This window comes from Barbus barbus, assembly GCF_936440315.1.
Source record: "Barbus barbus genome assembly, chromosome: 30".
NCBI classification, from domain to species: domain Eukaryota; kingdom Metazoa; phylum Chordata; class Actinopteri; order Cypriniformes; family Cyprinidae; genus Barbus; species Barbus barbus.
This window is the reverse complement of record NC_136758.1, coordinates 22524042-22551318: the sequence shown is the minus strand read 5'-3', so window position 1 is coordinate 22551318 and position 27277 is coordinate 22524042. Positions and strand designations below refer to the sequence as shown.

General features: G+C 36.5%; 1 protein-coding gene across 1 annotated transcript; it reads left to right on the top strand.

Moving 5' to 3' along the window:
• The first annotated feature begins 2 nt into the window (after positions 1 to 2).
• Positions 3 to 27277, top strand: LOC306850110 (transcription regulator protein BACH2-like). Its single transcript, XM_079385556.1, has 5 exons — positions 3 to 193; positions 15000 to 15256; positions 20229 to 21701; positions 24575 to 24781; positions 24914 to 27277. The coding sequence occupies exons 2-5, from the start codon at positions 15014 to 15016 to the stop codon at positions 25367 to 25369; spliced, it is 2379 nt and encodes a 792-aa protein (XP_079241682.1). The 5' UTR covers positions 3 to 193; positions 15000 to 15013; the 3' UTR covers positions 25370 to 27277.

Sequence of the window (27277 nt, the reverse complement as noted above, 5' to 3'; positions counted from 1 at the left end):
CCACAATCAGCAAAGAGCAAAGCAAAAGCACAAGCACGCGGGCTCGAATGTAACTCAACATAGACGGAGGAGACTGAACACACCGTTCCTCCGGCTTCAGAGAAAACAATAACTCTGCACGCTCCTCCAGCCATGGAGACCATGTGAAGGCGTCTTGCAGAACATCTTCGTGCGGGAACGACTGAAAGTTTAGGTGAGTGACCAAGCCGCCTGTTACAGTTTATGTGTGTTTTGGTTTGAGCGTCTTGTTGTTTGTGGTCTATGCCTCGCGTAAGAGGCAATGTCTCAGCACAGACAGAAAGCTTACGTCAACGTTTTTGGATGTCAGTGCAGCTCCTCTGACTGACTGACTGTACATTTTTAGATCTGCAGGTTAGTGCTGCTGCATTTAGTCTCTGGTACTGTAGATGGCAGGTGCAATTATGGGTTGGACCGGATGCACTCTGACTGAGACAATGGGAAACAGTGATTCAGCAAGACAATATTTAATGCCTTTGTGTGTAATATTTTGTGTGTTCATCCCTCTCAAGTGGACATTAACTAAAGTAAAATATAAATATAAAAAATCAGTTAATTACTCCCTCTCCTTACCATATTCGTTAGCCTGATGTCCTAACATATCTAAAATAATTCAAAATAAATAAATTGTGAATATATATATATATATATATATATATATATATATATATATATATATATATATATATATAATTAATTAGTTGGGCAAAAAAGTATTGTCAGCCACCAATTGTGCAAGTTCTCCCACTTAAAGATGAGAGACCTGTAATTTTCATCATAGGTACACTTCAACTATGAGAGATAGAATGGGGGGAAAGAATCCAGGAAATCACATTGTAGGATTTTTAATGAATTAATTGGTAAAATAAGTATTTGGTCACCTACAAACAAGCAAGATTTCTGGCTCTTACAGACCTGTAACAACTTCTTTAAGAGGCTCCTCTGTCCTCCACTCGTTACCTGTATTAATGGCACCTGTTTGAACTTGTTATCAGTATAAAAGACACTTGTCCACAACCTCAAACAGTCACACTCCAAACTCCACTATGGCCAAGACCAAAGAGCTGTCGAAGGACACCAGAAACAAAATTGTAGACCTGCACCAGGCTGGGAAGACAGAATCTGCAATAGGCAAGCAGCTTGGTGTGAAGAAATCAAGTGTGGGAGCAATTATTAGAAAATGGAAGACATACAAGACCACTGATAATCTCCCTCAATCTGGGGCTCCACGCAAGATCTCACCCTGTGGGGTCAAAATGATCACAAGAACGGTGAGCAAAAATCCCAGAACCACACGGGGTGACCTAGTGAATGACCTGCAGAGAGCTGGGACCAAAGTAACAAAGGCTACCATCAGTAACACACTACGCCGCCAGGGACTCAAATCCTGCAGTGCCAGATGTGTCCCCCTGCTTAAGCCAGTACATGTCCGGGCCCGTCTGAAGTTTGCCAGAGAGCTTTTGGATGATCCAGAAAAGGATTGGGAGAATGTCATATGGTCAGATGAAACCAAAATATAACTTTTTGGTAAAAACTCAACTCGTCGTGTTTGGAGGAGAAAGAATGCTGAGTTGCATCCAAAGAACACCTTACCTACTATGAAGCATGGGGGTGGAAACATCATGCTTTGGGGCTGTTTTTCTGCAAAGGGACCAGGATGACTGATCCGTGTAAAGGAAAGAATGAATGGGGCCATGTATCGTGAGATTCTGAGTGAAAACCTCCTTCCATCAGCAAGGGCATTGAAGATGAAACGTGGCTGGGTCTTTCAGCATGACAATGATCCCAAACACACCGCCCGGGCAACGAAGGAGTGGCTTCGTAAGAAGCATTTCAAGGTCCTGGAGTGGCCTAGCCAGTCTCCAGATCTCAACCCCATAGAAAATCTTTGGAGGGAGTTGAAAGTCCGTGTTGCCCAGCGACAGCCCCAAAACATCACTGCTCTAGAGGAGATCTGCATGGAGGAATGGGCCAAAATACCAGCAACAGTGTGTGAAAACCTTGTGAAGACTTACAGAAAATGTTTGACCTCTGTCATTGCCAACAAAGGGTATATAACAAGTATTGAGATGAACTTTTGTTATTGACCAAATACTTATTTTCCACCATAATTTGCAAATAAATTCTTTAAAACTCAGACAATGTGATTTCCTGTATTCTTTCCCCCCATTCTGTCTCTCATAGTTGAAGTGTACCTATGATGAAAATTACAGGCCTCTCTCATCTTTTTAAGTGGGAGAACTTGCACAATTGGTGGCTGACTAAATACTTTTTTGCCCAACTGTGTATATGTGTGTGTGTGTGTGTATATATGTATATATATATATATATATATGTGTGTGTAGCAAATATGAAACCATAATACATATCTAGCTATTATCTTAGACAATACATATTAGACAATATGTAAAATTAATAGAAAACAGACTGAAAATTTAAGTCAATAATTTGATCAAAGAACTTAAAAGTCATTTTTCCTCAGTGTTGGTGTTGTTACTCCGTTTTGACTTCGTTGGAGTTTTGACCGAGCACTTGCCTAGGCTAATGCTGATGTTATAAAAGCATGAATTATCTGGAAATGCTCAGGTTTTTAAATAGAGGTGTGATGACTTTGGAGGAAGTAAAGCTGGTAAAGATCAGCTGATAACCAAGCCTTTGGTACAATGAAAACATAAATCAAGAAATAATAGACTTAATTATTCCTTGCAGTTTCTTATATTTGGAATTTGTTTCAAAGTAGGGATGTTGAAACATACTTAAAAAAAAAAGTAGAGGAATTGCAGCACTATGTTGTAATGAAAGAAGTGCGAGAGGGCATTGGTTGGAGGCTTTGTGAATTTTTACAGTCACTCTGCCAAGTTTAGCTTGTGTTTGTTGCTTTCTTATTACTATATTTTGAACTAGACCAGTTTAAAAACACTTATGCTACAAAATCTGAAATATATCATTTTCCTATCTATTACATTTTATGAAACCAGTTGCGTTGCACCACAGACCCAGATTTGATGCATTTTAGATTAAGCAAGGAAGGTAAAGATAGAGTTAATGGGTGGATGAGGTGTTTGTGGTTCACGTCCTGTGAGATGAGATGTTCACAGCTCTTTGTGGTGCAGCATATAGAGTAGCTAATTTCCTGTGCTCATTGTAGAAATTCTAGAAATATTCAGATTGATTATGGATAGAAAATCCACCATTACCTTTTAACTTAAATTTGCTCTTTCTTTAACATTTTTGAACATCTTACCTGCATCTTTATTTAGAGCTGTGACCTTAGTGTGGTAATATCATGAGAAATCATGGTCTGAATGTGATAATGAGGTTCAACTGCACTGCAGTACCGATTACAGATGTTCATTTCTCTCAGGATCTTTCTAACCGTAAAAGATTTGGCTTGGGACTTGAATCTGCTTTAGTTTTCATCCTGATTTTATCTCCAAAAAGTGTTTAGCAGGTCAAATCAATGGCCCATGACTAATCAATGGTTCATCTTCACTGTGGACTGTGCAGAAACATCTCCTTAGTCATGTAACAGTGGTTTGTTCTTCTGATGAAAGCACCTGTTTTGTCAGCAGTTGTGGGTTTGTCGCTTATCGCCAGTTGAGAAACAGATGTTTGTCTTCTGCTTGTGTTTGCAACACAGCAGATGTTTCTTCATTGGCTGAAAACTGCTGCCGTAATACAGTTGTTTGATTATGCAAACTGAATTCTGGTTCTGTCATGAAGTGCTTGAGTCACCATATGTGTGACCTTAATGTTCAACAATGGAAGCTGAATTATTTGTCAGTGTAAGAGCTACACTGTACATATCAACATCAGCAGATTTTAGAAACAAAGTCATAGCCAAAATACTTGCTTGACAGTGTCTAAAGTATTTTCAGTGTTTTTTAGTGTACAGTATGTGGTTGCTTGATTTGATTACTGGCCCAATTCGATTACTGGCCCAATTCAAAAACACCATCCTTCAGTGTCTTTTGGACATTTTAGCAGATCTTGTTCAGTTGCTTTGAAAAGCAATAGCAGCCTTTTCCTCAGTCATAATTTGAGCTATAATTCATGTCTTTAGCATGATGTTCACATTTATGCAAACCTCTAACCCATAGTATGAGCATTAATAACAGTGTTGCATGCTGCAAACACCAATAGGCCATAACACTGCAATGGTGTTCAATAATCTCTGCACCATCAAATCACTGACTGATGTGTTCAGAGTTTTGTTTTTGCTCATTTAGTTTCAGTTTGGCTGACTGCGATATTACCACAATATTGCAGTCAAGTCATTTCTATACCTCTGTACCAAAACATATTGTGATTTAAAGCTAATAATGAAGTGCCAGGTCATGATATGATAATACAAATGCCTCTAATGGCCACAGATGGGCCAAAGGGTGAGAGAAATGGGGCTGGAATGCACTTGGCCACAGCTGTCATTTATTAACTATGTGGACTTGATGAACCTGTTGAGTTCTGGTTCACTTCCTGTTGGACAGCAAGAGTACAGTTAGTCTGAGACATTGACGCAATCCAAGAGAATACAGAAACCCAGCTAATGGGGCTATTAAAAGATTTCCTTAGCGGTGAAGGACATTTATTTGTTTATTTTTAATTACACAGGACTATCTGATAAGGGAAATATTGCTGTAATGACTGGCCTGAACTACTTTTTTGTCAAATTAAAAAAATATTATTAATTTTATTCATTCATTCAATAATAGTGGGTCTTGGGGTGGGGGCATGAGATTAGTTGGAATAAAACAATCCTAATATTTGGTATATTTGTCTTTTAAAAATACAAATAAATGAAAAATTTGGATATTTCAATTATACAAAATACAGCAGTTTGTTCATCTGCAACATATAAATGTAATTTTTATATATATATATATATATATATATATATATATATATATATATATATATATATATATATATATATATATATATATATATATACTTAATATTGAATGATTTAGTGGAGTGAAGTTTATAAATATTCATTAATGTATTTATATAGTACATTTTAGTAGTGCAGGATGAAGCTGCTAGAATCAAGTTTAAAAAAAAAAAATCCCAAGACAGTTCTATATGTTACCATGCATTTTATGAAATTATGCATATCTCAGCCATTGCAGCTTCAGTCTGCAAATCCAAATGTATAGCCTCAAGATGCGTTCAAGCTTAAGTAGCTTGCACAAATTTCCAGCTACACCCCCATCTCGTCTCTATTATTTCTTTGAATATAAGTGTCATGATGCTTACCGCTGCGGTTTTTGTATTTTACTGGAATCTTCTGCTTTGACGGACAGATGAAAGAGGAGCTGTGACTCTTATCCTCTGTTTGAAGTAGGTCATCAGCTGACTTAGGTAAAAGTAACCCAGCTGAATATGAATGCAGGAAACCAGCTGCGTAGTAAGCAGTAAATGCGTAGGGGTTTCAGTTTGACATTTGGGTTACATTTAACCCCAATAAACTCTTTGGTCACACTCTCTATGACACATGCGGTTCATGCCGTTATTTCTAGTTTTTGTAGTAGTTCAGTTAAGGTACAAGATGTAGCAGTGTGAATGTAGTTACAGCTAAAGGACATTTTTTTAAAAGGAATAGTTCACCCAAAAATGAAAGTTTGTGGAAAATGCACTCCCCCCTCAGTTTATTTCTTCATCAGAACCGAATTGGAGAAATTTAGCATCACATCACTTGCTCACCAATGGATCCTCTACAGCAGGGGTGTCAAACTCAGTTCCTGGAGGGCCGCAGCCCTGCACAGTTTAGTTCCAACCCTGCTCCAACACACAAACCAAGTAGTTTTCAAATAAGCCTTAAGGACACGATTAGCTGGATCAGGTGTTTAATTAGGGTTGGAGCTAAACTCTGCAGGGCTGTGGCCCTCCAGGAATTGAGTTTGACACCCCTGCTCTACAGTGAATGGGTGCCGTCAGAATGAGAGTCCAAACAGCTGATAAAAACATCACAAAAATACAGAAATAATCCACATGACTCCAGTTCATCAATTAGGCCTAACTTCCTGTGAAACGAAAACCTGCACCTTTGTAATAAACAATTCAATCATTAAGGCATTTTTACTTTAAACTATTGCTTTTGGTCAAAATATTAGTCCGTAATAACGCTTCAAAAAAAGTCCCCTATTGTCCTCTCACATCAAAATCCACCAACATATTTGTTTAGAACTGTTTTAGACTGTTTTGCTTGTAAACATTGCTTGATCTGTGCATATTGTTCCAGACGAGATGACTTTTTCACTAGAGAAAGCGATATAATCGATAGAAGACTTGTTTTAGCCGGAAACAACAGTTTGAACTTGTTTATTTCTAACATGCAGCTTTTCTCTTCACAAGACATTTGATGGACTAAAGAAAGACGTGTGGATTATTGTGTGTTTTTATAAGCTGTTTGGACTCATTCACTGCAGAGGATCCATTGCTGAGTAAGTAATGCTAAATTTCTCCAAATCTGTTATGAAGAAGAAACAAACTCCTCTATATCTTGGATGGCCTAGGTAAATTTTCATTTTAAGTTTAAGAAATATTCCTTTAAGCACAACATGCCAACATATTGAACAATCAACTAGCAGAATTGGAACTATCCTTTTCATAATGCGTAATTTGACCATGAATATCCTAGATTTCACTGAATTTCATTACCTCTTTTGTTGTTATATTTTGCTTTGACTGACTTCAAGTGAGCGGTCCAGTTATACTCTCGCTGCAGACCGAGGAAACATACCTCAGGCGAGATGTGATGTCAGTGGTTCACCTGAAATAAGAGAGGTGTAGACCACATCCTAGAAAATGGAGTGACAGGAAATTTCCAATGGATTGAAATACCTGTGCTTATTTTAGGAAAGATCTATTGAAATGACAACAGTGAACTTCAGCTCAACTTCAGGGCGGTGATTCTAAATGGCATTGTAATATTACTTTCCGCAGTTTAAGGAGAATAATTGAATGTGTCAGGAATTGAGACTGCAACCAGGAATTTCTCATAAATCAAGGCCTTAATTAATCAAATAGTTTTGCCTAATTAGTCAACAGAATCAGAATACATTTTTAGGACACTACCTAACATGGTTTGGAGTAGAGGGCTGCATTGGGTTTGGGCTCCCGTGGGACCCAACGCAAAAAAAGTGGAACACGCAGGTTGTGGGAGCGGGCATTTCTGGTCAGAAATTCTTGCAAACATTAGCTACCTTGTCAAATATCATTCGTTAGTACAGAAAGAGTTCATTCCACCAAAATAATAGATGCTTTTTAACGTTTCTCAACAGTTTGTTGTCCTGACATGCCTTCGTTCAGGTCTTAGTTTGTTTTACATGGATAAAAAGTAATAATCTGTCTTCAAATGTGTATTTATGTTCGTCAAATTTGTAGAGCATGATGAAATTTTAATAAGCGCTCAAACCTTTCAGCTTTCGCTTTTTTTGCATTCCTTCTTTTTGATGTTTTGCAATCGGTTTGTGAGATCACAGAAGAATGAAATCTTCAAAGCTTTTCGGTGTTTCCTAGTTGATTATGTTAATCATTTCTTGCAAGCTATTTGAGCCCACAGTACTTGTGTGATATTCATTTGAAATTCATGATATTTTACTGTATGGAGAAAATCAGGTGCAACCTGCTGGCTGAACCATCAGTCACCCTCAGAGGGTTACTGCCTCCCATGCTGGCCTCAATTACCATCTGTTTAGAAAGGATGTCCAGGCCTTGGTCATGCTGACATCCCATCTACACATGCGAGCGACATGACGTGACAAAATTAGCATGCCCCAGTTTTAATCAAGCAAACTGTATAGACCGCAACAGTATGAAGTCAAACTGCAATGTGCACACAATGTAGGCAGCTTTGTTGATTATATCGGGAGTGCTCTAGTTTTCTTGTGTTGTCAGGCATTGCTCAAGTTTAGATAAGTTCTAAAAGGCAATAAGAAAAAAGTTCCACTGTTTACAGTTTTTCTCAATTGCTAAAACACTATAAACCAGGCTTTTGAACTAAAATTTAAAAACCATAACGCTATTTTTCAAAAAGCACACCCATTTTGCTGAACTATAAACACTGTTCCCTGCTTTGACACACAAGTCAGATTTAGTGAACTGTTACTGCAAAACTCTACACACAAATACATTTCTCAGTGCTTACACCATGTGATCATTTAGAAAGCACTAGCATTCAATATTGTTCACTCAAGTCTGCACAGTTTCAGCTCAATCAGCACACAATTACCCAAGTGGAAACATTAGGAGTCTAAATTTATCACACACCAATCAGAACCTTCGATGGATAGATAAAAGAGCCAAAGTCAGCTTACAGTTTTTCTCAGTGGCTTTGGTACATTTCTCAGATCAGAAATAAAATTTTCAAAACTACTTCCACATCATCTAGTCACTTGTGCACATCATAAAAAGTTTATGAACAAGTTGCGATTGCTTTGGTACATTCAAGCAACTGATTACTGTATGTACATTTCTCTGTGGTTTCCTACATTATCAGTTGCTAATGTCATGTTGCTCAAAATGTATAGTTCTCTGTGCTATAGACTTACCCCTCAAAACATCAAGTCATTGTATAAATCATTACGGTAAATGCAAAATGATTGATCTAGTTGTCAAACTGTCAAGCATATTTTCTACACATTTCTATTAGACTTTTTATAAATTATAAATTAATTTATTTGCATGTATCTGCATAAACTATCTCCTTCAATAAAATGCTTCAGTTATTAATTTAGCATCATCTGATTCCTTATGACAGTTTTCTTGCCATAAAATATTTTTGTGCAAAAAACAAAACAATCAACGGTTTAGGGTAAGTAATATAAATTTTTGAGAGAAATTATTTCTTTTATTCAGAAAAATAATACTTTTTTTTTTTTTTTTTTTAAGCATTAAATGGATCAAAGGCTAAATTATGATGTAGACATTTGTAATGTCACAAAATATTTGTATGTCAAAATGCTGTTCTTTTCTATTAATCCTAAAAAAAACTTGTCACAGTTTCCACAAAAATATTAAGCAGCACAACTGATTTTAACATTGATGACCATAAAAATGTTTCTTGAGCAACAAATCAGCATATTAAAATGATTTATGAAGGATCATGTGACACTGAAGACTGAAATTTCCGCTTTGCGTCACAGGAATAAAAAACATTTTGAAATATATTCAAATAGAAAGCATTTATTTTGTATTGTAATTATATTTCATAATTCTGTTTTTACTTTTGAGCAAATAAATGCAGCTTTGGTGAGCAAAAACATTTAATCTCACAGTTAATCTATGTACCTATGAACACACCTTATTTATGGCAAATTAATGGTAATGCACAGTTGTGAATTTAGTCTAAAATATCCATGATCTATGTTTTAAATGCCTCGCCATCTGCTGACTGTGCACACTGTGAGCTTCTGTGAATATTTATAGCTTACTTGCTGTGTTTTTGTGTCACGGTTGCCTCTGCCCATATTAAAGACAGTTATGAGTCACTTCTCACTTCAGTCTCTGGGAAACCATGATTCATTCAAGCTCTGTTTCAGAAACCAGTGCCCAAAATACTCTGGCATGGAGTCACCCCCTATCTTTACATTAGAAAGCCTGCTTAGGAATGCCCTGATTGACTTGAGGAGTGATATTTCAGCTGTTTAGCTAACACCTGATTGCCTTTGAATAAACAACACTAATTTGTAGAACTCTAATTCATATGAATAAGTGTACTGGCTCAATTTACATTGGCATTTTGTGTCCAACTTGCATAGGGAACTGAACGAGCTAGATGTGAATGCAATCGTGAATGCATCGTGGGACATTTCCCACGGAGTACCAAAAATAGCTTGCATTTTTCAAAGGAATCCATTCTTTCAAACACCATTTGTTCACGTCCTTTATACTGGCTTGTGAATATGACAGTGACCCTCTGAAAGAGAGACAGCTAACCTTATTTTGAGCACAATAGTTCATTGTCGAAACTAATGATGTCATTGTCGAGTTTCCTGCTGGAAAATCCCCCCAAGATGAGCTCTTATCTGAGGTGTTGTGTCATTCTGTTTGGTTGTGTGTGTGGTTTTCTCTCCTGACCTGCAGGCTTAAAGCATCAGGCAGTACTGGATCGCCGCTCCAGCAGCCTGCCACGTCCTGAAACACAGAACATTAGCTCATGGAATCTGCAGATAGCGGTTTGCCTATATATTTTACGAGGATATGCTCATCAACTGTTCTCACAACCAGAGCATCAGGCATGCACAGAGTTCACGTGTAGGCCAATGACAGTTAGTGGTGTGGTATAGTGGTTAACAATGTCTTTTTCTTTCTTTAAATTTAGGTTTGGTAGACTGTCTGTCTATCTAATATATATTAGTGCTGTCAAACGATTAATTGCATCCAAAATAAAAGTTTTTATTTACATAATATATCTGTGTATTTATTATGTGTATATGTATTCACATGTATGTTTATACCAGAGCTGTCAAACGATGAATCGCATTCAAAATAAGTTTTTGTTTACATAATGTGTATACTGTGTATATTAATTATGTGTATATATAAATACAAACACATGCATGTATATATTTAAGAAAAATGTTATATATAGTATTATTATATATAATAATATTATAGTGTATATCATATAAAGTATAAGAATATAAATGTATATAGATGTAAATGTTTTCAAAATACATGCATGCATATATTATGCACACACAATTTTTATTTTGGATTCGATTAATCGCGATTAATCGTTTGACAGCACTAGTGTATACTCATTTAATTTATATTATATAAATATATTTAATATATAAATATAAAATTTTTCTTAAATATATACATGCATGGATGTGTATTTATATTGATGTGATTAGTCATTTGACAGCACTTATATATTACATTATATATAGATTACATTATATAAAGATTATGATCTGAAATACAAATGGAAATCTGGACTGTAGCAGTCTCTATAAATGTCATTGGTTTAGTTGTAGTAACATTTCATCTTATTATTTAAGTTATTGACTAATAGTCTCTCCTTATTAGCATGTTAGACCATCTCACTTAAGCTTCTTTTAAAATACAGCATACCATTATTTTCAGAAAGCTCTTCAGTGGTTGGAACTGAAGGAAGAGCTGCTGTAATCAGGTCAGTGTGAAATTAGGCCAGGCTTCTCTTGGTGGTCATAACGGCCATATTACCCCCTGAAGTAGGAGGCCTTGAATTATATGTACTTTTTAATTAATGTCTTGGTGATTGTGTTAAAAATGGGGTAACCACATTTGTGCTGTGTAATCAATTATTTAATGTTTGTCCATGTGGGATCTAATGGACTTCTTTTCTTGAAATTTTTGTTGAGTTTAAATGTTTAAACAAACTTTAATAGATAGTTAACCCAAAAATGAAAATTCTGCCATTTACTCACTCTCAAGTTTTTCTAAACCTGTTTGAGTTTGTTTTCTTTCTGTTGAACATTAAAGAAAATATTTGAAGAATGTGGCTAACCAAATCGTTTCTTGTCCCCATTGACTTCCATTGCATTTTTTCCATACTATGGAAGTCAGTGGGGACCAACAACTATTTATTTGGCAACATTCTTCAAAATATCTTCTTTAATGTTCAACAGAAGAAAGAAATTCATACAGGTTTGAAACAGCTTGGTGGTGTATAAATGAAACAGATTTAAAAAAATATTGTATAAGAAAAAAAATTAATAAATATTTCCTTTTTTCGTTTTTCACTCACATTCTCTTTAGAGATGTCAAATTGAAAAAAAGAATTGTGCTCAAAATGTTTAATGTCTGTTTATGCTTAATTATTCTGAATTATACATTGTATATATGTTCAATGCAATTTATTACAGTTTGTTACTAGAGTGTGTACATGCTTATTGCAGTCTCTTTTCCATCAAAGGAATTATTACTCCTCCATATTAAGCCATATTGGTGTTGGCGATGGATTTAGGTCGGGGAATTAGGGGCTTCATAAATTAGCAAAACTGCAGGGTTGGTCAGCATCGTGGACATTTTAACAAATGCTTTCTAATTATATTTCCATTCAGTCCTGGAGGAGCAGAAACGGAATAGGCTAGTTCTGTGGTAGGTTTGTTTCCACAGCGACCGGACAGTTAAGCGTAGTTTTGCACTTGAATGAGTTGTCAGTGGATCACTTTTCTCTGAGTAATTTGTCTTTTGATAACCCAGTTCATTGTACTGCATATGCAACACTCACAATACATGATACTTCATACGCCATTGTAATGACGCTCATCTGCATTATGGTCATGGTTGTCTGACATCGTTATGCATCAGTGTTAATGATGAAACATGCTGTAATTCCCTCTGTTTATTTGCATGGTATTTTCCTTTTCAGAGCAGCATCTCTGAATGAATTGACATGCCGGTGATATCTCATTAGTGTGGGTAGAGCAAGCGAGTGACAGCTGCTATCAGACATTTCTCTGTCAGTGTGAGTGGCTCTGTATGTGCTTTATTGGGAGTTCTGTTAATGATTCATGAGCTGATGCTGAAGTTACCAAAGCCAAGATGCTGAAATGCTGTGTGTTAGAGTGAGCAATTGCTATTCAACAGCTCATCTTCACTAGACTGGTTCACAATAATTGGAATATCCCCCTTACTAGTTCCTCCTTTCAGCTTTTCACTGTCTCTAGGAATGAACATAGTGTGATAATAGATCAGAAAACACATCTTGTGTTGTAGAAGTATATGTGAGGGATGAAGCACGGTCAACCGATCATTATCACAAAATAAATCTGGATCAGGTCATCCTCAGGGAGTTTATTATAAAGTAATGACTTGCAGTAAATATTTCCACTTATCAAATTAATATGGACATTGGTGTTATTATCTTACTTATTGATTAACTTCCACTTATAGTCTTATGTGTATTATATCTTGTTTTACATTTTCATTTTCTTGCTTTAACTGGTATTCTAACTATCAAAAGGTTTATGCTCAACATATAATCATCATTAATACTGAAAATTATATTCCGTAATATACACTACAATTATTGTATGATCTTATTTGTTTGTTAATTTCCACTTAGAAAAAGTAGTCCATCAAAATATCAATAATATTTTTTATAATTTGCAGTCTGTGGGTTATTCTATTGATTATTTTTCTAAGATATTTAGCTAATACAACATTTGTTTAATTGTTTTGTCTCATTTATTATTTTATTTATTTATTTTTTTCTTCTGAATTTTTTTGGTTTCTGACCATCATCAAATGGTAAAATCATTAATACTGAAAATTATATTCAGTATCATATAGAATAATTATTTATACGCTACTAGTACATTTTTTGTAAGAAATACACTTTCAGTGAAGATGCATTAAATTGATCAAAAGTGACGCTAAAGACTTTTACATTATTACTTAATTTCTACATTTCAAAATTTACCATAAATCCGTTTCCCTTTATTATGTTTAGATCAGTTTTTTTAAGCATCTGGGATGTTATTATCTTGAAAATGGGAACGGCAGGAATAGTGCAACAGAGGCTACCACTATTGCAACCTGGTCTTGCAAAATAGGCTCATATTCTTTTGCCATTATATGGCCATGCAGAGCCATCATTAGACTCCCTTGAGATGGCTACCCATACTATTATAAACTCATATTTTTTACAGTTGGCAACACATTTTTTGCCTTTTTTATGTAGCAACTGCCCTGTAAAGTAATCATCTGTCAGTATATGAGCTTCAGTGTGCTTGTTTGACGTTATTTTATTTTTGAGACCATTACCCATGATACTGTATGCTAAAACTTTTGCTGTTTATGTGTGACTACAGCCTCTTGGAAACTCTACTAGTGTCGCTTTGGAAATTCACATATCAAAGTCCTAATTATCAGGCCACTTTTGAAGCTGACACATGCTGCTAATTGGCCATCGGCTCAATTTGAGACATCTGTGCGATTGCCTCAGCAATTGTGTAACTGTCCATTATTGGTTTTGAATAATAATATTATTAGGTGATAATGATAATCTGACGCTTATAAAATATGAAGATGATATGGCATTAGTGGGACGTGTAAAGGATATTCAGTCATTAGATATTTACCTTAATTTTGTTAATTATATCACAACTTGGACACAGAAGAGTTCTTTGCAGCTTAATATTAGTCAAACCAAAGAAATGTGTTGTGGGGTTATTGGTGTACTAGCACTTTGTGAAACCTTGTTAGTTAATGGAGAGGAAGTTGAACAGGTGGGGTCTTTTAAATATTTAGGTACAGAGATTGATTCACAATTCTTATTTGAGAAGCATTCAGATAATGTTTTTAAAAAGGCTTATCAACGGTTAGGGTTATTGAGAAAACTGAGGAGTTTTAACATTGAAAAGGACATTTTGATGGTTGTATATAAATCACTCATTGAATCTGTTCTTACTTTTAATATTGTTTCCTGGTTCAACTCTCTCTCTGTTAAAAGCAAAAATAAACTCTTAAGGATAATAAATGTGGCGAGTAAAATAATTGGTGAGAAACAAACATCTCTTTCTGATCTTTTTATTATGACGTCAAAAAGGAAAGCCTTTGTTATTGTAGGAGACTCTTCTCATCCTTTGTATAGTTCTTTCCAGTTACTGCCTTCTGGCAGACGGTATAAAGTGCCTTTAGTGAAAAGGGCCAAGTATAAGAAGTCCTTTATCCCAACTGTGATTGGTATTTTAAATAGGATCTTAAAATGATTTTTTTTTTTTTTTTTTTTTTTTGTATGGATGGATGTATGTAATGTGTTGCTGTGACGATTATTTGTATTGTTTGTATGTCTGAGCCTTTTGTCTAAAGATAATTTTCTACCCCTTTGGGGATAGACAAAGCTTTTTTGAATTTGAAGAACTGCCATTGAGATGAATAGCATTTTTTTTTTCCTTTAAACTAGCTTTCCATAAGATATGTGCAATAAATATTTTTTGAAACTTGAATAATGTGCAGTCATGTCATGTCACTTTCATCCATAGGCTCTGAGCAAGGAATGTCTACGGAGGAGAAGCCTGAAGCTCCCATGTATGTCTATGAGTCGACAGTGCATTGTGCCAACATCCTCCTGTGCCTGAATGAACAGCGGAAGCAGGACGTCCTGTGTGATGTGACGGTGCTGGTGGAGGGGAGGGAGATCCGTGCCCACAGGGCAGTGCTGGCAGCTTGTAGCCAGTATTTCTCCCTGCTGCTCAGGGGCCAGACGGAACATGAGCCGGTCATCAACCTACCACAGAAGGTGAGTGTCCTCATTTGGCAGGGGTACAGATTCAGCATACATTAACAGCCTGCAAAGATGCACCTGAATGACCTGCACAGAAAACCTCACAAAAATCCCAGCTGTGTCAGAAGAGGGGAGATATGAGATCTCTGAAATCCTTGCATTTACTGCATATAAACACCCTTATTGTCGTTTCTTTGTTTATTCACTTTATTGGTCAGTTTTAGGACCATTATTTCCTTTTTTATAAGGCAATTAATCAGACAATTTGTAGCAGAGAACTGTGCCTTTCTGAAAAATTAAAAGACATAATTTCAATACACAATGTTTTGAAATATTTATGATTGCATTTAGAGTGAATGTTGTGAACAGTTTCACAGTCATGAAAAATAAAATTGTCTGAATATCTAAAAAAGTCATGGAATTGAGTAACATCTGAAAATGTTTTGAAATTGAATATACATCACCGTTTAAAAGTTTGTTGTTTTTCAAGAAATTAATACTTTTATTCAACAAGGAAACATTAAATTGCTAAAAAAAGGCAGTTCCCCTTTCAAATAAATGCTGTTCTTTAGAATTTTCTATTTGTCAACAAATTTGTAAAAAAAAAATAACGAATTCTGGAAATGTTGGGACATTTTTTAAATATGAATTAAATGAAAATTAAAAGACTTTCAAATTGCATGAGCCAATATTTTATCCACAATAAAACATAGAGAACATAACAAATGTTTAAACGGAGATATTTTACACTTTTATCCACTAAATGAGCTCATTTCAAATTTGATGCCTGCTACAGGTCACAAAAAAGTTGTCACGGGGGCAACAAAGGGCTGAAAAAGCACAACATTTTGAAAAGATTCAGCTGGCAGAACATCTAGCAACTAATTAAGTTAATTGACATCAGGTCTGTAACATGATTAGCTATAAAAGGTATGTCTTAGAGAGGCAGAGTCTCTCAGAAGTAAAGATGGGCAGAGGCTTTCCAATTTGTGAAAATGGGTAAAAAGTACGTAAATATATTGTGGAATAGTTTTAAAAACAACATTCCCCAACGTCAAATTGCAAAGGCTTTGCAAATCTAATCATCTACAGTGTATAACATCATCAAAAGATTCAGAGAATCTGGAGAAATCTCTGTGCGTAAGTGACAAGGCTGAAGACCTTTGTTGGATGACGTGGTCTTCGGGCCCTCAGACGACACTGCATCACTCAACAACATGATTCTGTCATTGACATTACTAAATGGGCCCAGGAATACTTCCAGAAACCACTGTCGGTAAACACAATCCGCCGTGCCATCTGCAGATGCCAACTAAAGCTCTATCATGCAAAAAGAAAGCCATATGTGAACATGGTCTAGAAGCGCTGTTGTGTCCTGTAGGCTAAGGCTTAAGTAGCTGAAATAAGCACAAATATCAGGGCATGTCAAAACATCTCAAGGGCCCCAAAATCACCTCAGACCCCAGAGGGTTAAAATGAACTGTTTCAAGTGGAAAAGTGTTCTATGGCCAGACGAGTCCAAATTTGACATTCTTGTTGGAAATCACGGACGCCGTGTCCTCCCGGCTAAAGAGAAGGGAGGCCTTCCAGCATGTTATCAGCGTTCAGTTAAAAAGCCAGCAACTCTGATGGTATGGGGGTGCATAAGTGCATACGGTATGGGCAGCTTGCATGTTTTGAAAGGCACTATGAATGATGAAAAGTATATAAAGGTTTTAGAGCAACATGTGCTCCCCTCTAGACGACGTCTATTTCAGGGAAGGCCTTGTGTATTTTAGCAGGACAATGCAAAACCACATACTGCAGCTATTACAACAGCATGGCTTCGTAGTAGAAGAGTCCGGGTGCTGAATTGGTCTGCCAGCTGTCCAAATTTTTCACCTATAGAGAATTTGGCACATCATTAAATGAAAAATACGTCAAAGATGCCCACGATCTCTTCAGCAGCTGGAAACCTATATCAGGCAAGAATAGGACCAAATTCTAACCCCAAAACTCCAGAAACACATAACCTCGATGCCCAGACGTCTTCAAACTGTTTTGAAAAAAGAGGAGATGCTACACCATGGTAAACATGCTCCTGTCACAACTATTTTGAGACCTGTAGCAGGCATCAAATTTGAAATGAGCTCATTTTGTGCATAAAATTGTAACATTTCTCATTTTAAACATTTGTTATGTTATCTGTTCTATTGTGAATAAAATATTGGCTCATGTGATTTGAAATTCTAGTTTTCATTTTATTCAAATTTAAAAAACATCCCAACATTTCCAGAATTCGGGTTGTATCTCAGTGTCCACAAAAATATTAAGCAGTTTATATTATAAATCTTAAACTGTTTTTAACATTTAATAATAACAAGAAATGTTATAAAGATAAGATTGTTTTGAAATAAATTATACATTTTATTTAGCAATGACACTTTAAATTGATCAAAAGTGATGGTAAGGATATTTATAATGTTACCAAAACAAATCTATTGTTTTTTTCTTTCTATTCATCAAAGAATCTGGTACATTTCCACAAGCAGCACAACTTGATCATAATAAATGTTTCTTGAGCACCAAATTAACATATTATTTCTGAAGGATCATGTGACACTGAAGACTGGAGTAATGGCTGATAAATTGTAAAATTTAAAATAATAATATGTTCACATCTGTGTAGTGGTGGGTGGTTTGACCAAAAATCTTTATCACTTTTTTTTTTTTTTTTTTTTTTAGGACTGTGGCGTTTTATTTATCACAAAAAACAGAATGGTCTGACTTAAACCCTGTGAAACTATACTACATAAAACACATCTGCACGAAACAAAAACAGCAGACAGGCTGCATGAGAGGTTGAGAACATACTGTGAATGTGAAACAAAAATAATTTGAGGCCGCTGGCGATCTTTGCAGATCAAACCAGTTTACCGTTTGAACCAGTATATCACCCACCACTAGTTATGTGTTGTAATCTATTGCTGTTTTACTGTCTTTTTGATCAAAATATTTTCCTTTTAGGAATATTATGTTCTAAAAACAAGAAATGTGCTCCTTTGTGTACAGATAGATAGAGAAGTCCGACAGGAATGTGTCAGTGAAGAAAACACGTTCATCGTCTGCAGCTTTGAGTTGGCATAATTGCTTATCTTGTTTACCAACTCAGAACTTCACTGTGCTTGAGGAAGTATGATTTATTCATGGCTGATTATCTGTGTTGTAATACTTTAGGTGCTTTGCGATCTCAAAGCTCAGAGTTATATTACAATATCCCAGATATGTCAGAAGGCCCCCATTTGCCTCTGCTTATATATTAATTATCGTTCATCTTCAAAACGCTTAATGTCAAATTGTATTCTGTAATGACCACGAAATTGGCTTCATATCTCATTCTCTCCTCAGAGCCATGCTGAGCTGCTTCCCTCTTGCTTTATAGTGTGGAGTCTCTGCTTTCTGCTTTGTGTGTGTACATGCGTCCCTGCATGCTGCCCTCATTAGGATTGCTGGTTATAACATTAAAGGAGTCTCATATGGCACTTGGCTTCCATAAAGACATGCTTCTGCAGGCGGCAGCTGCTGATGCCAGCTGAAAATAGATCCACAGAATGCTCAGCATTCCCCCTCCCCTAGCTTTTCTATTTATTAGCAGCTCTGGGAAGACTGACTGAATGTCTGGGGGAGCTGTATTTTCAGCAGAATGACTTTCTATTTTAAAGATGATGTACTTGATGTGGTTGCGCTGCCCTGAGCATTCATGGATACCTGCGAGAGTGATAGAGTGATTGAAAGTGATGAGAAGGGTGGTTTATTTTTGTTCCTGACACTATGCAGTTCACTTCATTTTATTACTTGACATAAAGCTTGTGAGACATTGAATAGGAAGTACAGATACTTTGTAGCATAGATGCAGTTTTTTTACACCACAATTTATAAAATGTGATTTGAGGATAAGCTAAATATTCTCAGTCATTTGTGGTCACGGTTTTCATAAAAATATTAACCAGAACAAATGTTTTTGAGCGCCAAATCAACACATTAGAATGATTTCTGAAGGATCATGTGAGACTAAAGACTGGAGTAAAGGCAACTGAAAATTAAGCTTTGATACCACTAGAATGAATTGCATTAAAAAAAAATTTTAAATAGAAAACATTTGATCAAATAAATGCAGCCTTGATCAGCATAAGAGACTTTTTTCACAAACTTTTTTTTAACTTCTTAATTACTCCAAACTGTTGAACAGTTGTGTGCACCTAAATATCAGTCGATTCTGATTTAATTTCTATATTAGTTATAATCTTAATTATTTTTCTATATTAGTCCTATTTCTATATTTTTTTTTAATATAAATACTTCTATATTAATTTCTATACATTTTTACTTTGAAATGACCATTGTCAACATCTAAAACACGCTTAATCTTTAAAAATGTTAGTTTAATAATACTGTTAAATGTTATCATTGGAAGATATCAAAATAAACAAAAAAAAATTCATATTGTAATGTTATCATAACTACATTCACTTATTTTAGTTTTTCTGTTCTTTTTTTTTTTTTTTTTTTTAAGAGGCTAGTTTATTTATGGGCTATTTTATGCCTTTAATTGGACAGGACAGTATAGAGTAGACAAGAAATCATTGGGTGGTGAGAGAGGGGAGCGGGATCAGCAAAGAACCACAAAAAGGGTTTTCAAACTCTGGTCGCTACACTGACCATGAGGCTATTGGCACTGACAGTATTATCAAATTTTAACGTCTACCATTAATAAGAAATATCAGTGCATCACTGTTACCCAAGTCTTAAAGGTACAGTAGTAAAACAGCCTTTTGTAATTTTCATAAAGGAGGTAGAAAATGTATCGTAATGATGGCAGGAAACCTTGAGTAACAATATAATTGGTTTTGGGGGAAACAAATAAAATGTCACAAAAGTGCCGCTTTAATTTATTAAAATACCACTGAATGACCCTGAAATATCAGCTTGTTTTATTTTCTTTTTATAGATTACGGAGAAAGGCTTTACCCCACTGTTGCAGTTTGCTTACACAGCCAAGCTGCTGCTCAACAGGGATAACATCCAGGATGTCATGGGTTGTGCCGAATTCCTGGGAATGCACAACCTCGAAGACTCCTGCTTCCACTTCCTACAGGCCCAGATGAAAAGTGAGGCTGATGGCATGCAGACCAGCCAGAATCCACCATCACCTCAGACTCTGGTTCAGAACCATCATGATAATGGATTAGAGGATGCAAATGTTCAGCCAAATGACTCCAAACCACCACTGTCCGGATCAAGGCTGAACCCTGAAGCTGAGCAATTAAAAGTCACCAACAACCTGCATCAATCAGGCCAACCTCCAACTTTTGACCTCCCTCGTTATCCCAAATATAGAAAGTACCATCAGGTTCTTGCTAAGCACAATGCAACCACCTCCTCTCACAGCAGTACTTCAAGCTTACACGGCTCCCTGCAGGATACCGTCACCAGCAGCGATGCCCAAGGCCTTGATCTTTCCAAGGTTAAAGCAGAGCCAGCAAGTGGGGAAGACTGTGTGCCACTAGACTTGTCCGAGTTGGAGCAGGATGGTCTAGTCGGTGGTAAAGGGAGTGAGATGGAGATGGAAATGGAGTTTGAAGGAAGACAACTTAGCTCAACGCCCATCGAATTGCCTGTGAGCAAGCGTTCACCAGTGTGCCTGCGCTCCCTTTTTAAAAAGGAAGTCACGTCTTCGGATCATGGTCTTACCACTGATCTGCAACTTACCAGCAGAACCTCTCCCCTTCGAGAACCACAAGTTGCTCCATACGACTTCCAAAAAGACTATCAGACCTTCGTTGGGGGACTTGGAGTGACATCCTCAAAGAACGCTGAGAAATTAACCGATGGCATGTCACTCAAGTCACTTTCCTTTGTGAGGATCTGTTCCCAAGATTCTGAACGGGAGAATGACAGAAGAAGTGTCATCTTCTCCTCTCGAGCCCCTTACCATCTTGCAGCACCCGCACACTCCTATCCGGGTGAGAGCTGTTTGGGCCAGGAGACCCCGGATGACTTATGGGCAGGTTCCAGCCAGTCGTTCCCCTGCTCCCAAGCACTGTCTCCAACTTCTGTCTCTCAAGAGCCCACATTGCCCTACCGTCGCCGGCCAAAGAGCAGCTGTCCGGTGCCCATTAAAATGTGTCCCCGTTCATCTCGTGCCGAGAGCCACATCAGAACCTCCAGCTCTTGCTCTTCCTACTCCTACGCTGAAGATGGCAGTGGAGGATCTCCTTCCAGCCTGCCCCAGTTTGAGCTCTCTACCTCTCCTTGTTCCACCATGGCACGATGTCTGGCCCTTGAACACCAGGAGCATAGCATGTCGGGGCCACCAAAGATCAAGTGCGAGAAGTCGTATGACACTAATTCCAGTGACGAATCTGGATCTTTTTCCGATGGAGATAGTGAATCCTTTCCCACCAAAGAGCACACTCAAGAGGTTGGTATATGTTTGGAAATATTAGTTGCACTAAGGTTGCACATTCTGTATCCCAAATAAATAACAAAGTTGATATTAAAACTTGCAGTGTAGCACTGCATGATTAATCAAAGTAAAACTGAAATCGAGAAATGGCTTATTGCAATTATCAAATCACAAAGACTGTTACATACATAAATACATAAACATTTATGTCAGTGCTGCATGTTTCAGAGTGTAGCATGGCACTGTGCTCATTCACACGTGAGTAGCTCATGATCCAGTGTTTTCAGCAGCTTCATTCGATTGCTTAAACGTGCGTTTAGCAACCTACCACGTGCCAACCATCTTCCCAGACTTGAAAGGAGAAGAACTTCTCCACCTAAACATCAAAGCCCAGTTGTTTGAATGACTGAAAATGAAGAAATTATGAGTCCAAAAGTATTACTATCGTAGTATTGTAATTTAACAGTTGTATTGTAAATTAAAATTATTATATTTTTCTTCAATACTATTTTGTTTTTCAGTAAAATATTACAATAGCAGTATTTCTTATTTTGTTTAATTTGTAATTTTTATTATTTTAGCATATTATTTTATATTATTATCATATAGGTATATAATCACAGCCTTTTTTTCCGAATTGTGCATCCCTACAGACAAGCACAGCAACCCTGGAGCTTTTTTAAAAAAATGCTGAATTTATATTGTGTTCACTATTTTTATCAGAAAAATCACTTTGGTTATTATTATTATTATTTTTTTGTTCCCCCAAACAGTCCAGCCCTGTGCAGTTGTTGGCACACGTTGTCGACATTTGAGCTTTTGATGGGAACAAGTTCAAATCCAATTCTTGATCCGATTAAAATGCAAAATCCCCTTAAATAATTATGAAAAATATTATCATTACAAAACATTCCCACATTTGATTCCCAAGCTTCTGAGATTGAGAATCAAGCTGCATTAACTTGGCAAACACTGGAGGGTTGCCATGGCAATAAGCTCGGAGCCGTTCTTGTTCCTAAGGTCCCAATGACATAATAGTTCCTCCTCCTGACAACACTGACACATTGCCAGTTCAAGAATCTGTGTATGGTAATTTGCTGTCTCATTTAGTCATTTGATTTTTGATGACCCAATTGAGTTGTTGCTGTCAGTATACAAATGACTACAAAGATGTTTTTGTGGGATTCTCAGAATGTTTTGAAGGCAGATCCATATAAAGCCAGATATTTCACTGCAGCATTATGAAACTGATAGCTTCAGGTTCTAAAGTCTGATTGAATGAGTTTCCTTCTGTTGTAAAATAGCAGATATACGCACACCGTTTATACAATAGTGTATATACGTATATACAATAGTACATGTCCATAGCACCATGGTAATACCATGCAATTTTTTTTTTTATCTGTCACAAATTTAAGAAAAAAATAGGTTATGAAAAAATTTGAACCCAATATAGTTTAGAAATCTCTTCAGAAACAGTCTTTCTATAGCCGTCTTTATTTTGCCCTTCACTCTGCCTGAGTTTAAAGCTCCCAGCTGCAGGTCCCCAGACAGAAGTGGGGCAGCAGCCCCCAGGCTCCCATCTGATGATGGGCCGCTTCACCTCACTGGCTAACAGATGAGCCCTACTTCGCAGTATGAGTGCCTTCTCCCAGAAACGACCTGACTTCAGAGAGAAGGAGAGGAGAAAACGTGCCTGTGCTGCTGGAAGCCTAATCTGTCATTCTAGCCTTATTATAGAGCTCTCTGTAGTAGAGCGGTTAAATATAGACCTCCATTTTACACAGACTGAACAGTGGCACAAGGTCACAGCAGAGAGAGGGAGTATTCGTCATGGTGATTACTATGACCAACTCCCTCGGCAGAGTTTTAAGTCAGGTTTCATCTTTGTCATTGCATGGAAATGAGAATACTCGATTCGCAGAATTTGTAATTGAACCATCATGTGTCCTGTGCTCCTCTTCATTTGCATGACATTTTCAGAGCTGTGCTGTGATTAGTTGAACATTATAAAGAAACCGAAGCTCTTTGCTGTAGCTTATTACAAGCATATATTTACAACACACCTAAAATCCTTCAGCGAGGGTTAAAGAACAAACTTAAACCCAGTGGCTAATCTGTAAGGAAATTTAAATTTACAGTGGTTTTAAATAATCATACCATGTAGAATTTTATGGAATCTGTCAAGAAATTAACGCATGTATTTGATTGAAAATACAGTAAAAGCAGTAATATTTTGAAACGCGTTTAAAAAACTTTTCTATTTTAATATCTTTTAAAATATTATTTATTCCTGTGATAGCAAAGCTGAATTTTCAGCAGCCATTTCTCCAGTCGTCAGTGCCACGTGATCCATCAGAAATGATCAGTTTTGAAAAACAGAAATTAATATTTCTATTGATGAATTAGAAATTAATAGAAAGTTCAAAAGAACAACATTTGTTTATCATAAATGTCTGTACTCTCACTTTAGAGTATCCTTGCTGAATAAAAGACATAATTTTTCATCTTAAACTGTGTAAGATTAAACATTTTGACAGAATGACTGATCTGATACTGCATAATTTTAGCATTAAATAGCATTTTTGTGGAAGCTATCTATTTATTGTTAATTTATTGTTTTATATTTGAGTTTCCTGAAGTTTAGTTTTCTAGTTTAAGCCTGAATGCAAATAAATAAAATATTTCATACAAGTTAGATGGCAGTGTCATCTAGTGGTGAAGTTCCATATTTTCTGTGAAGGTTGTGTGAAATTTGCAGAATATAAACATATACATACTGTAAGTATATATGTAATTGTTGTTTGTTAATATTAAGTTTCTTCCTGTATGTGAAGTTATATGCTGCAGTAAATACATCTTAACTCTAATATGCTGTAAACTTGCAGGTGAAACTGCCTTTCTCAATAGACCAGATCACAGAGCTTCCACGCAATGACTTTCAGCTGATGATAAAGATGCATACACTGACCTCAGATCAGCTAGACTTCATCCACAACATGAGACGCCGCTGTAAAAACCGCATCGCAGCTCAGCGCTGCAGGAAGAGAAAGCTGGACTGCATCCAGAACCTGGAGCGTGAGATTCACAAACTGGTAGGCTGCACCAACAACCTTAGAGCATTTGCTTGCATGCTTCACAAGAATCTAGATTTTTCTATATCACCTTCATTATTGCATTATTTTTCTATATCACCTTTATTATTGCACGTGTTTCTCCTCTGCAAGGTCTGCGAGAGAAAGAAGCTCCTAACCGAACGCAGCCAGCTGAAGATCTGCATGGGGGAGCTGTGGGAAAACTTCTCCTTTTTGTCTCAGGAGGTCTGTAGGGAAGAACAACGGAGTCCAGGACAGTCTCAATCTCTGTATAATCTACACTCAGACCCAGTTTCATCCGGTCCAGACCTTAGAATCTCTCCCAATCCCACCAGTATAGATATCACTCTCACCTCACACGACAGCGTGGTGTCGTCCCCAGGCTCAAATGACTGCCAGGCCATAGTCAAACCACCACACTCACACCTAAGAGTGGAGAGAGCGGCTGTGCCGCCCCAAGAGACTGTCACCTCTGAGAGGTCAGAATCTTCCCACATGGCCAGCTCAAGTGTGACGACTGATTTCTGCCAGGAAATGACCGAGAAGTGTACGACAGAAGAGCTGCCCGAGAGAAACGGAGTCTGGTAAACTGCATTCATGTTTTTTATCATGACAGTTGGTTCTGTGTGTTCACATGTTACTTTTTTTTTGCCAGTGTTAAGTTTTGTTAGTCGCTACTTTAGGGGACTGTTCTGTTGTTACGCTCACGGTGCATCACCTGATGTGGTTTTGTTTGTGTGTGCATATGGATTTGTTCTCGTACATGCTGTATAGGATGCTAAAGTCATTTCGTTTTAAACATTTCCTTCTTTTTTTCATATTCATTATATGGTATCTGGTTCTCAGATTTATCTCAGGAATTCCAGATTTTTATTTTTTTTGTTGGTAACTTTAAATCAAGCAGCATATGCAAATGAGATATTGAGTGTTTTGTATCTATTGTGCATTCAAGCATTCCTTACAAATTTGAATAACGTGAGAAACTAAACAGCTGCTCACCTGAATTTACAAGTCGAGCAATCTGTTTGTCACCATGGAAAAATCAACATCTGATGAATAGTACAACGGAGAGCTATTCTACAAAACAGATGATGAAGCAATGACGATTAGCTGCCTAAATGTTCCCTCAGTCATTTTGTGATGAAGCATCATTTGATATGGAAGCAATTTTCTACAGATTTTTTTTCGATGCTCAGTTTTCTAGACTGTTAAAATGACTGATCAGGGATGTCTGTTGCATATAAAACTCTCCAAGCAAACTTTAGTAAATTAAGTTATTCTGACTTGGTTCATTTTGGCAGCTCACACTTAGATCTCTTAGATTTGATTCCTTCAGGGCGTTACGCACATTATCATTTTACTGGAGTCAGAAATGAAAGCAAATCAATGTCATTTTCCTCTCTTACGTTTGTTTTTTGGGGGGGTTTGCAGACCTTTTATCATTTTTTTAAATGTTAAAAAGTTTGCATACGTATCCACAGTCCACTCTGGTCCTAATATTTTCACTTTTAAAAGTTCTCAATTCACTCGCTCAATCAATTCGGTGTAATTTTCACTAGTCTTATAACACTTTTACATGTTTAATGTAATAACATGAGGTGAAAATTCAAGCCTTAAGGTAAAAACAGTTGGAAAAACGTAATGCTGCATTTCTATTTTTGTTTCTAACATTGTTGTTGCTTTAAGCTATCACGTGTAGGAGCCACTCATATCTGCATTGACACAATAATTAAGTTCAAAGGTGAGATGGGGTATATGTTTTATTGTTTAATTAATTTAGTCTGTTTACTTCAAATTATTGTGGACTGCATGACTTTAATAAAATGTAAGACTTGATTAAACCTTATGTTTAATATTTTGTTTTTCCAAAGGTTTTGGGAATCTGATTGAACATGTTAGCATAAATTCACATTGGGGAAAAATCTTATCAAAAATCTCATACAGTCATGTAGGTTAATTTGTGCACCATAAAAGGTGACTCTCAAAAAAATTGACTGTCAAAACTTCAAATATGTCCTATAATGTTTACAAATTACAAGAGTAAATATTCTGAGTTTTTATTCTCATGACTTTATGGATTTGGATAAAACGCGCATCATGCCTTTTGTTATATGATGCACCACAGTTGTGATATGAATATTGTGATAAGGGCAAATATGAATATTGGTTAGGGAGAGTTTTGAAATTCACAGATCTACCTGTAAAATTGATATACCTCTCGTCTCGGACAAGGTCTGTAGCAGAACTGGTTTACAACCTTTTTAAAAGACGTTTTACAATCATTTCTTTTATGTAGATTTTGTATGTATTGTACATATTCTGTTTATAGGTATTTGTGGGATTCTTTGAAAACGATTGTTTTGCTTTCTTTTGTTAATCAAATCTTGAAAAGTTGTGACCTCAATGTTCATAATCTGTATTTGTTACATTCTTGAATGTGTCCACATTGAATTTGTCTACTAGGATATTAAATAAATTGCCAAGCATGTTTTATGC